At 40.2% G+C, this 12,050-nt stretch overlaps 1 protein-coding gene across 3 annotated transcripts; it reads right to left on the bottom strand.

The window, feature by feature from the left end:
- Nucleotides 1–908: 908 nt before the first annotated feature.
- LOC138378216 (spindlin-3) lies at nt 909–4,311 on the bottom strand. Of its 3 annotated transcripts, XM_069463549.1 has the most exons (3): nt 4,038–4,311; nt 3,504–3,730; nt 909–3,200 (listed from the first exon to the last, which is right to left on the bottom strand). In XM_069463549.1, exons 2-3 carry the CDS (start codon nt 3,726–3,728, stop codon nt 2,952–2,954), a joined length of 474 nt encoding a protein of 157 aa, XP_069319650.1. In that variant the 5' UTR covers nt 3,729–3,730; nt 4,038–4,311; the 3' UTR covers nt 909–2,951. The 3 variants fall into 3 exon arrangements, with proteins under 3 accessions (XP_069319650.1, XP_069319648.1, XP_069319649.1); XM_069463547.1 differs by having other exon boundaries at nt 909–3,730; XM_069463548.1 differs by having other exon boundaries at nt 909–3,730; nt 4,077–4,311.
- Between the last annotated feature and the right edge of the window lie 7,739 nt (nt 4,312–12,050).

Below are 12,050 nucleotides of genomic sequence, written 5' to 3'. Positions count from 1 at the left end.
GAATTTCTACCTCAAGTCTAAGGACTTTGGGATCCCCCACCCCAACGGGAGAGTTATGTCTATAGAGCAGATGTTTACCCAGACATGTAGTGAAGGACTGCAGTCTTTTCCACATCTTGCTGTGTGGAGTGAGGTCAAGAGTCAAAAGGAGCCTAGCTTGCCTATTCATTGTAACCCTTTTCTCAATCTCATCAAGCTATCCCTCATCCCTTGAATGAGTGGCAAGAAAAGATGGGTAGAAACTTTCTTCCAAATATTTTTGAGAGATGCAAGTCTTTTTTTTTTTTTCTTCAGTCAGGAACATGGAGAGAGGCAGAAGATAGATCCCATCACACTCTTGGCCAATTTTGTTCTCTTAAGTCACAGTGGTTAACACTCAAGACTCTAGTCAACAAAGAGGGCTGTGGCTGTCCCCTTCTGGGGCGACAAGCAGTGTCCTAGGAAAGTTCTGCTACCATCTGTGCAAGATTGGTGAGCAGTTTTGCTTTTGCTCCCAAAAGGCTCTGAAATGAGTCCAAATTTGGCAGTAATTAAATGAACTCCAAGGTTATCTTATACCCTAGGCTGAAAATTCACTCACTATTTTATCCCCAATTTACAATTATGCCCAGCAATATTACCTGACATAGCTTATAACAATTATATAATGATCCCCAAAGATACCATTAAAATACTCCAAAGAATACAATGTGAGAAACATAATGAAACTTCCTTAATTTGAACTATATGACCCCACTCCCCATCAGATATTAAACTCCAAGGGAAAAATAAATGCCCCAAATTAAATTTCTAATTTAAAGTCCAAAGAATTAAAGTCCAAAATTCTGCCTTTCCCAATTTCTTGTTTTTCTCATTTCAGCCATACAGATTTCATAAAGATGTCTGGGAAGATATAGGGTTCCTTCAGCAGCTGCAGCCTGGCTGTCTTCCTCTTGATTGGGTGTAGTTCCTTCAGGACCTCAGGAGCTGAATTAATCTAACCCCACAATTGCATGTTATACATTTTTTAAGAGTACAAAGGGTCAATAAGACATAAGATTATCACAGTATCAGCCTCACATCCAAAAAATTAAAAAGTACACTAATTTCCAGCCACCAGAACAGTTTTCCCAAGCACATTTATGCCCCCAGGACTTAGTACATAGGGCAATACAGACCCACATTGCTGTTGTCAGTCAAATATCACAGCAGAGACTTAGTGGCATCAAAAAGAAGGAAAGTAGACAGAGAAAACATGGGAGAAAAGAGAATATCTTCTTGGTTTCATCCTCAGCAGGATGCCAGTCTGTCTCTGCCAGTAGTCTGGACTCCATGACCTGTGAACTTAAACTAATTTGGAAGATGTCTCCCAAGTGGTTGATTGCACTGCCATGAGTCCCAGCCCCAAATATGCAGAAGTCCAAGGCCTTCTTAGCCTGTTACTGCTAATGGAACTTCTGTCAGAACCCCAATGAGAAGGCATTGGTTTTGGCCAGGTGTTTCTCTCCAAAACCTTGCTTACTTTTCAATGTTTCTTTCCTAGGCTTTGCTTAACCTTCACTAATGCCTTTAATAATGGAATGTACAAGGCCCCTTCTATTGCTTCTTTTCTGACACAGTAGGGCTTACCATTAACTGCACATGAGTTTCTCAGGACCAGCCAAGAATCAAAATTGAGTTGAAAATGAAAACACTAACAAAAATCTATTAGATTTCTATCTGCCAATGCCAGCACTGAAAACATCATTAAGACTATAGATTATCTAACACTAATTGTGTTCCACAGTCCTGCTGGGACACCATAATAGATGATTGCACCTGTCCCTGCAAGGAAGCAAAATCTATTTTCAGCCTTTCCTATTTCTAGCAAGTGCCTTGCCCACCTCATATTCTGGAATTCTGAAGTCTTCTAAGAATCAAATCTAAAACCTAATCTAAAACTTCTGAAAAAGTCTCTCTTGGTACAGGAAAGAAATCTATAACTCATTCTGATTCCAGAGTTCTTTTCTTCCATTTTGAGGTTCTGCATAAACTTGTCAACTGTTGCTAAACCAAGCTTTTGCACTGTGACTGAGGACTCCAACTAGAGGCTGGCTTAATGTTCTACTAGCTGGCAAAGCCCACTTGTGCTAAAGTCTGCCTGCACAGCCTGCATCTGTTAAAACTCACTCTATGTCTGCAGATACCAGCCATAACTATTGCAGACAAGAGAGACACTAATGTCATTGATGACCAAAACCTTCCATTAAGCTCCACCAGAAATCTTGATCACTCCACTTGGAGTTTGGTCCCTAAATGTTTGTCTTCTTACCAGTTTTGTAAGATTTCTCAGACTATGCTTATGTACTAAAATGCAAAATAATTACTCTCTTATTTCTGAACCAGTTGAGCAATAGGTGCAAGACTCAGAAAGGGAGCAAAATATCAGCCTTACTTTTAGTACAGTTATAATTATAATTGAGAATGCAACTTGAACAGGAGACCAAAATAGGATTTAAGCTCCTCCCCAAGTTAGACTTTTGAAGCCACCTGGGGGGGGGGGGGAGTGGGATTTGAGATTGCAAAGACATTTACCCAGCCAGTCACGTGGGATATCTCAGGAAGCTTCACAACTCAATGAGTCCAAGTGCCAAAAAGAGTGAGGTGAGAGCTGTTCAGCTACGTTGAACCTATTAACACCACCCAAGATAAAAGTATGGGCCAATGGATGTCAGACTTTACCCTTCTCACTAATCAGTGAATTCAATCATTCTCCTGTGGAGAGGAACCAGAACCAGTGAAAAGGTTGGAGAGAAGGGCAAAAGGTTTCTTTCAAAAACATCTGAGAGGGCGGAAGTCCCCATTTTTTTTTTTTTGCCAGGCAAAACGTGCAAAAAGGGAGAAGATGGTTTTTACAAACAGGAAAGCAATCAAGACTTTTTGTGTCTACAGATTTTACAGTCTTATATGTTTGGCAAATTTCAAGATGACTTCTAAGATGTTTTTACCAAATCGTAGACATAGATATGGAAATCATCATCAAATTTGATGAAGTACACAGAGGGTTTTGCTTCTACCTGATGAATGACCATGCCAGTTCTCTTGGAGCCATCATCTTTGGCATATTCCACCTGTTTGCCTACTAGGCTGTCTACGACTTCTCCTGGCTCCCTCTCTGTGGCAGGAGAATCATTAGAATCTTGAAGGATGCGGAGGTCACCGTCTTTATAATCATCTAAGAGCTGATACATATATAATACAGGATCTTTCTCATAGGTAATGTAAAACCATGTGTTCATGACAGGTGCCTGAGCTAAGACCATCCCCCTCCATTCATTTTTGGAACCTTCCTCTGTCTCAAAAATATGTTCCACTGCTTTGCCAATCATGATTTCTGCTAAATGTGTATCACTGATTCTAGATGATGCAACTCTATTAGGAAGGACTTCAAGTGATGATACTCTTTCATCTCTGTGCAGTTCTAATCCATAAACACAGTCAAATCCATCATATTTGATAAGATACAGAGAGGGATTTACAGGTACCTGATCCAGAACGGTTCCCTTCCACTGTGTAAGAGGTTCATCTCCATCTTTCCATCCGTGCTGAATTCTGCAGCCCACTATGTTTCTCCGAGGTTGGGAGGTGGGTCTGCTCCTGTGTTTCTTGTGTGCAGCCTTTCTCTTCATCACGGTAACAGACACACTGGCGTGTCCTGCGCCTGTTCTGGACCGCTGCCCCGCAGCCGCCTTTCCAAATGGGGTCTTCATGCCTGTGAGGAGCACATTCGCCAGGTGGATCGAAAAAGGAAATTAAGAAAAAATAAATTCAGTGCATGAAACACGGTGCGCTTTTTCTCCTTATCAGCTCACCCCGTGCACCCACGCCTGTTTTTCCCGAAAGCTACATAGCAAAGCTGGAAATCAAGGCTGCGTGCCTGCATTAACCTTCCTCCCCAGCTCGGTTCCACTACGCTAGAGCAAGGAAGCTGCGGTTAGGTCGAAGAAATAGGAGGCATTCCCCCATTCCCCTCGCACTGCATCCAACACTATCACGGCCTGTAGGCGCAGATTCCCCACCGTCCCGGATCGCTGGCCTCACGTGCCCAAATCGGACACCTCGTCGCTGCCTCCGCAGTGACCCTGTGGCGAAGGAAGATCAGCAGGCGTCCAGCCGGGTGCTTGCAAGAGCTGGGAGAGGACGATCTGTAGGCGAGGAGTGCGTCTAGGAGGGCGGCAGGGCCGGCAAAGAGGACCGTGTCGGCGTCTCCAGTGCTTGGATCCTGAGACCTCCACCTCCCTGTCGCCGGCAGCGGCCCCCCTGCCACATAGGACTCCCACTAGCCGCTGCAGCCGCCGCAGTCTCCTCCCTCTTTTCCTAGCGCAGCCGCCTGCCAGGAGAGAGGCCTCCCCTTCCTGCCAAACACCGCGGCGCCCCTCCTCCGCCACCCCCCACCAACCAGCCCCACAGCCCTGGGCAGGGGAAGCCCCGCCTCTTCCCCCAAATCAGGAGCTGTCGGGCCCACAACCACCTCTCTCACACCGCCTAGGTTCACCTCCTCCAGTTCAGTACCGCCCCCTCCGACTGTCCACCCCCCACCTCCATCTCCACCTCCACCTTCACCCTCACCCTCTCAGCGCCCGTCCCCCATATGCTTTCCATCTTCCAAGAATTCTTCCCTTCCTCTGCTCCTGTGCCCTTATGGGGTTATTCTTTATATACAAAAACTTGCCTTTCCTGTCATTGAAGGGGATTTGGGGTAGGATGAGAGAAATGCGTTATTGCTCAGTGTTCAGTCTGCCATTTTGACCCAATCTACATAATTTTTACTGACTTGTTGTTCCATTTACTTCTTGAGGATTTTTTCTTTCTTTTTAAAAAATCTTTTCCCCCAGTTGCAAACGAATTGCATCCACAATGTGGACACTTCGTAAAAATAAAAAACTTGACATGAATAGAAAATAAACTGTAAGCCCACCTCCCATTTCCCAGGGTTCACAGCAAAATGTTAACATTCATTATTCCCTTTGCATTTTTCTAAGCTCTTACAAAGCTAAGGTAATTTTTTTTGTATGGTCCAAAACTAGAGGCAGGACTGGGATAATTATGTATCTACAATTTCATGTTATGCCCTTTTCCATGTAGAATAAGCATTTGCTTGGGTTTTTAGATATTTTCTGAAAACATGTCTTGTAGTGGCTTCATAATTCAGCACAAATTCTTTTTTTCATACTTTTTACCATTCCCTCCTATCTTCAGACGTTTAGATTTTTTTTAATGTTTATAAACTGTGTTTGCACATGTGTTATCAATCTGTTTACTTGAACAGAATAAATAACTTGTACATCAAACTTATAAGCAGAACAATTGGTGTAATTATAATAAGAATTTATTATTTCAACGTTGTGAGATCATAACTCTTCAGAGAAAGACTTATTTTATTTATTTATTTTTTATTTCATCTTATTATTATGGGGGATACAGAATTTCAGGTTACATACGTTGCCCATGTACCACCTGTCCCCCCAAGTCAAAGCTCCAGGCGTGTCCGTTCCCCAGACAGTGCACGTTGCACCCATCATGTAGGTATATATCCCTCCCCTCCCACCCCCCCTTCCCGAGTCAGCACCTTCAAGCCTGACCATTCCCCAAACGGTGCGCAATGCACTCATTGTGTAGGCATACACCCATCCCCTCCCCCACTCCCCACCTCAGTCTGATATCCGATTGGTGTCGTTCCCAGATGTGTATTTAGGTGATGATCAGGGAAACCAATTTTCTGGTGAGTACATGTGATGCTTGTTTTTCCATTCTTGGGATACTTCACTTAATATAATGGGCTCCAACTCTCTCCAGGAGAACCATAGAGATGTCGTATCTTCATTATTTCTTATAGCTGAGTAATATTCCATGGTATACATATACCACAGCTTACTAATCCAATCATGTATTGATGGGCATTTGGGTTGTTTCCACATCTTTGCTATTGTGAATTGTGCTGCTATAAACATTCGGGTACATGTGTCTTTGTTACAGAATGACCTTTTTTCCTTTGGGTATATGCCCAGTAATGGGATTGCTGGGTCAAATGGCAGGTCTACTTGAATCTGTTTAAGATACCTCCATTATGCTTTCCACAGGGGTTGCACTAGTTTGCAGTCCCACCAGCAGTGTATGAGTGTTCCTGTCTCTCCGCATCCACACCAACATGTGTTGTTTTGGGATTTTTTGATAAAGGCCATTCTCACTGGGGTTAAGTGATATCTCATTGTGGTTTTGATTTGCATTTCTCTGATGATTAGGGATGTTGAGCATTTTTTCATATGTTTGTTAGCCATTCTTATATCTTCTTTTGAGAAGTTTCTATTCATGTCATTTGCCCACTTTTTGATAGGGTTGTTTGATTTTTTCTTGCTGATTTTCCTGAGTTCTAAATAGATTCTTGTTATCAGTCCTTTATCTGATGTGTAGTATGCAAAATTTTTTCCCATTCTGTAGGTGGTCTGTCTATTCTCGTGACTGTTTCTTTGGCTGTGCAGAAGCTTTTTAATTTAATCATGTCCCATTCATTTATTTTTGTTGCTGCTGTGATTGCCTTAGGGGTCTTCTTCATAAATTCTTTGCCTAGGCCAATGTCTATAAGAGTCTTTCCTACATTTTCTTCTAGAATTCTAATTGTATCACGTCTAAGGTTTAAGTCTGTTATCCACCGTGATTTGATTTTTGTGAGAGGTGAAAGCTGTGGGTCCTGTTTCAGTCTTCTACAGGTGGCTAACCAATTCTCCCAGCACCATTTATTGAATAGGGATTCTTTTCCCCAGAGTATATTCTTTCCTGCTTTGTCAAAAATTAGGTGTCTATATGAGGATGGTTCTATATTTGGATTTTCTGTTGTGTTCCACTGGTCTGTGTCCCTGTACTTGTGCCAGTACCAGGCTGTTTTAAGAACCACAGCCTTGTAGTATAGTTTGAGGTCTGGCAAATTAATACCTCCCATTTTGTTTTTATTGCTTAAAATTGCTTTTGCTATACGGGGCAGAGAAAGACTTATTTTAGAAGTGATTCAACCATTTTTATCATTACAGCCATTCTAGTGGGTGTGACATGGTAGCTCATTGTGGTTTTAATTTACATTTCCCTAATAATAATGATGGTGAACATCTTTTTTGTGTACTTGTTGAACATCTGTGTACTTTTGGAGAAATGTCTATTCATGTTTTTTATCCAATTTTATTTGAAATGTTTGTTGCTGAGCTGTTAATTGCTCTTTTTAAATTCTGGGTAGGAGAACCTTAGCAGAAATATGATTTGAAATTATTATCTCTCATTCTGTGGGATGTCTTTTCACTTTTTTGAGAGTGTTTTTGATGTGCAAAAGTTTTAAACCTGATGAAGTCCAATTTATGTATGTGTCAACAGAAAAGAAGCCAAACTCTGTAAAATAATTTAAAGAGGTTTATTCTGAGCCAAATTTGAGGACCATGGCCTGGAGCCATGCCCAAGAAGCCTTGAGCAAGTAGACTTGCTGTGGTTGGGTTACAGTTTGGTTTTATACATATCAGGGAGAAAGGAATTACATGTAAAGTCTTAAATCAATACATGGAAGGTGTATATTGCTTTGACCTGAAAAGGTGGGACATCTCAAAGTGGGGACTTACAGGTTGTAGGTGGGCTTAAAGACTCTTTGATTTGTAAGTGGTTAAAGAAATGAAGCTTTATCTAAAGGCTTGGAATGTTTTAAGTTAAGTTAAGGAAGTCTGTCAATCAGACAGAAGCTGCTGTCCAGACTCAAGTTATTTGTTATGTAAACTGAGAACCTGCAGGTTTGTCTTGCATAGCCTTATGCCTGTTAATGAGTTACAAAGGATATCTACAAGAAGGGAGGGGGCATGATTAAGCATATCTGACCTCCCTTCTCATGGTCAGTAACTAAATTTTAGGGGATTCCTTTGGCCAAGAGGTGGTCCATTCAGGCAGCTGGGGGAGAGGGCATAAGATTTTATTTTAGTTCATATATGTTTTTGTTTATTGCTTGTGTTTTTAGAGTCATATCTAACAAAATATTGCCAAATCCAATGCCATAAAGATGTACCCCTATGCTTTCTTATAAGAATTTTATGTTATATTTTTAGCTTTTATATTTATCTCTTTGATCAATTTGAGTTAATTATTGTATATGGTGTGACAAAGGGAACCAAATTCATCCTTTTGCACATGGATATCCATTTGTCCCAGCACCTTTTGTTAAAGGGACAATTTTGTGCCCATTTAATTGTCTTGGAACACGTGTTTAAAATAAACTTACCATAGATGTATTGGCTTATTTCTGGACCCTTAATTCTATCTCACTGCTCTATATATGTCCATCCTTATACCAGAACCACATTTTTTGCTATTACTATAACTATGTAGTATGTTTTGAAATAAGGAAGTGTGAGTTCACACAAAATTGTGAGATTTTGATTGAGATTGGACTGAATATGTAGATAAAGTTGGGGAATACTGTCCTCTCAACAATGCTCAGTCTTCCAATTAACAAACACAGTTTCCCATGAACACTGGATATCCTTCAATTTATTTAGGTCTTTTGTAAATTCTTTCAGCAATGTTGTGTAGCTTGGGTTAAATTTATTTCTAAGGCATTTTATTCTTTTTGATGCTATCATAAATAAAATTGTTTACTGTGATATTGTGAAATGTATATTTGATTTTTGTTCCCCTTTCCTGGCTTACAGCTCCTAAAACCCTTGGAACATAATGAGTGAGAAGAGTGTCTTTTGTATGCTAATGAGATGACTGATGATTGGAGGACCCTAGATTGCTTTGAGATGGGGGCTGAGCTGTTCACTAGAAATATCAGTGTATTAATAGAAGGTTGGAGGGGAGAAGGTTGAATTGATCACCAGTGACTAATGATGTCTATGTAATGAAGCTTTCATAAAAACCCCAAATGAAAAGGTTCAGAGAGCTTCCAGATAGGTGAACACCTGGAGGTTCCTAAAGGATGGCTCATTTGAACAGGTCATGGAAGCTCCCTGCTCTTTCCCACATACCTTGCCTAATGCATCTCTTCCATCTGGCTGTTCATTCTTTGTAATATTCTTTACAATAAATGGGTAAATATTAATATAAGCAAAGTGTTTCATTAAATCCTGTGAGCTGCTCTAGCAAATTAATTAAACCCTAGGAGGGGGTCATGGGAACCTCAATTTATAGCCTATCTGTCAGAAATACAGGTCACAACCTAGAACTTGTGATTTAGTATCTGAGGTGTGGGGGAAGTCTTATGGGATTGAGTCCTCATAATTTTGGGGCACTGATATTCTATCCTGTCTTAGTTCAGGCTGCTATAACAAATTATCATAGAATGGGTGGCTTAAAAAATAAACATTTATTTCTCACAGTTCTGAAGGCTGGGAAATCCAAGATAAAGGTGCTGGCCAATTTGGTTTCTGTGGATAGGCCCTTTTCCTGGTTGCAGATGGCTATCTTCTCATTGTACCCTCACATGGCAGAGAGCAGAGAGCGATCTAGCTCTCTGAACTCTTATAAGAGCACTAATCCTATTCATGAGGGCTGTACCCTCATGACCTAATCATCTTTCAACAGCCTCACTTCCAAATATCATCACATTGGAGATTAGGCATTAACATATAAATTTGGGTAATCTGTAGCATATCTTGAAACTTGACTGAATTCTTTTAATAGTTCTAATAGATATTAATGGATTATTTAGGATTATCTTTATATAAAATTTTATCATCTGCAAATAGAGATAGCCTTACATTTTCATGTCTAATCTACATGCCTTTTTTCCCCTTCCTTGATTGCCCTGGCTAGTACCTCTAGTACAATGTTGAATGGAAATAGTAAGAGGGGATATTATTGCCCTTTTACTCTTATAGGGAAATCTTTCAGTCTTTCACTACTGAATATGAGTTTAGCTTTGGTATTTTTTCATATATGTCTCTTATCTTGTTGAGGAAGTTTTCTTCTGTTTCTAGTTTGTTGACTATTTTTTTTTAATCATGAAAGGGTTTTGGATTTTATCACATGCCTTTATTGTGTCATTTGAGATAATCGTGGTTTTATTTCATTTTTCTTCATACTATTGAAGTGTATTATATTCATTGTTTTTTTTTCAGAATTTTAAATTGGGGGAAGTATACTATAACATAAAATTAATCATTTTATTCATTTTAAGAGTAAATTTAGTGGCAATAAGTACATTCACATTGTTGTGTAATCATATCCATTATCCATTTCCAGATCATTTTTGTTATGAAAAATATAAAATATGTACCCATTAAAAAATACTCCCCATTCCTCCTTTCTTCTCCCTCTGATAACCTCTTTTCCTTCATATCTCATGTGAGTGAAATCGTATAATATTTGTTCTTTTCTGTTTATTTTCAATTAGCATAATGTTTTCAAGATTCAACCATGTTAACATAATTTATCACAACCCATCCCTTTCTAAGGCTGAATAATACTCCATTGCACATATATACCACATTTTGTTTGTCAATTCATCTGACAGTGGTCATTATGTTTGTTTCCACATTTGGGCTATTGCGAATAATGATGCCAGGAGTATTTCTGTACAAATAATTGTTCAAATACCTGCTTTCCATTTATTTAAGTATATATTAAGAAGTAGAATTGCTGGATCATATGATAATTTAAATTTTTGAGGAACTTCCAAACTGTTTCTCACAGTGGCTTCATCATTTTAAATTCCTATAGGCAATACGAAGATATTGTGATTTCCCCACATCCTTGTTCACAATTTTCCATTGTTTGCGATGGTGATTATAATGGAAGTGAAGTGGTAGCTTACTATGGTTTTGATTTGCATTTCCGTAATGATTAGTGATATTGAGCATCTTTTCATGCCTTTTTTGGCCATTTATATCTCTTCTTTGGAGAAATATCTATTCATTCAAGTCTTTTGCCCATTTTTTAGTTGGTGTATGTTTTTTATTATTGAGTTGTAAGAGTTCTTAACATATTCTGAATATTAATTCTTTACTAGATATGTGATTTACAAATATTTTCTTCCATTGTGTGGGTTGTCTTTTCATTCTGTTGATATTGACCACTGATGCATAAATCTTCAATTTTAATAAAGTCAAATTTATCTGTTTTCTGATGTTTGTAGACTTTGTGTCATATCCAAGAAATTATTGGAAAATCCACTGTCCTGCAGGTTTTCCCCTATAATTCTTTCTTAGAGTTTTATAGTTTTAGTGCTTATGATTAGGTCTTTGGTTTATTTTGAAACAATTTTGTATATGGTGTAAGGTAAGGATCCAATATCCTTCTCCTGCATGTGTACATCCAGTTTTCCCTGATTTTCCTGATGTAACTGATTATTAAAAAGACATTTCTTTCCTCATTTAACAGCCACGGAGGGGAATGGCAAGATGGTGGATGAGAAATACCTCTAGCCAGAGTGTCGCTGTAAGAAAGAAAAATTTTAGATGAAAGAGAAAAAGCCAAATAGACAAACAAACATAGATTGGATGACAGTCAGAAGGAAGGGTGCCTGAACCTACAGGAGATTCCACAGGAAGAGGTTGTGGAGCAGAACTGGAAGGAGAAAGGCATCGGCAGGCATTAAGCCCCGAGAGGCTTGGAGACCAGTGAGAAGGGTAGGTGGAGTGGTTAAAATTCTCCCCCCCCCCTTGCATCTCGGACTGCTGGTGGGCTCCCAAGCTGCTGGAGAGACCTGCCCATACCGTACAGAGACTGCTGCCACCAGTGAGCAGAAAGCCTCTTGCAGACAGGGCACGAGGCTCCAACCTCCCTCAGGGCACCTCCCATCCAACAGACCCACACCAGTTGGCAGGCCCCATATTGTTCCTGTACCCATTGGGTGATTTTGTTCTCCCTGAGGGGCCTCAACTCCTCAGGATCCATCTTGCTTATGCCCACACAGACATTTCCCAACTCTAGCCCAGACAGCAGGAGCCACAGGGGCCCAGTGGGCCTCGGGATATCTGTAGGACTCCAGAGCATGGTCATTCTGGGAGAACTGCCTCCTGGAGAGAGTGTCAGAGACTACCGGTGTGCAGTCCTTCCTCCAACTA

This window comes from Eulemur rufifrons, chromosome 30 (genome assembly GCF_041146395.1).
Source record: "Eulemur rufifrons isolate Redbay chromosome 30, OSU_ERuf_1, whole genome shotgun sequence".
Classification (NCBI taxonomy): domain Eukaryota; kingdom Metazoa; phylum Chordata; class Mammalia; order Primates; family Lemuridae; genus Eulemur; species Eulemur rufifrons.
This window is presented reverse-complemented; position numbering and strand designations above follow the sequence as displayed.

What these genes read in the sequence shown, in the direction of transcription:
- LOC138378216 (XM_069463547.1), bottom strand. Translation starts at nt 3,728, where the DNA reads ATGAAGACCCCATTTGGAAAGGCGGCTGCGGGGCAGCGGTCCAGAACA.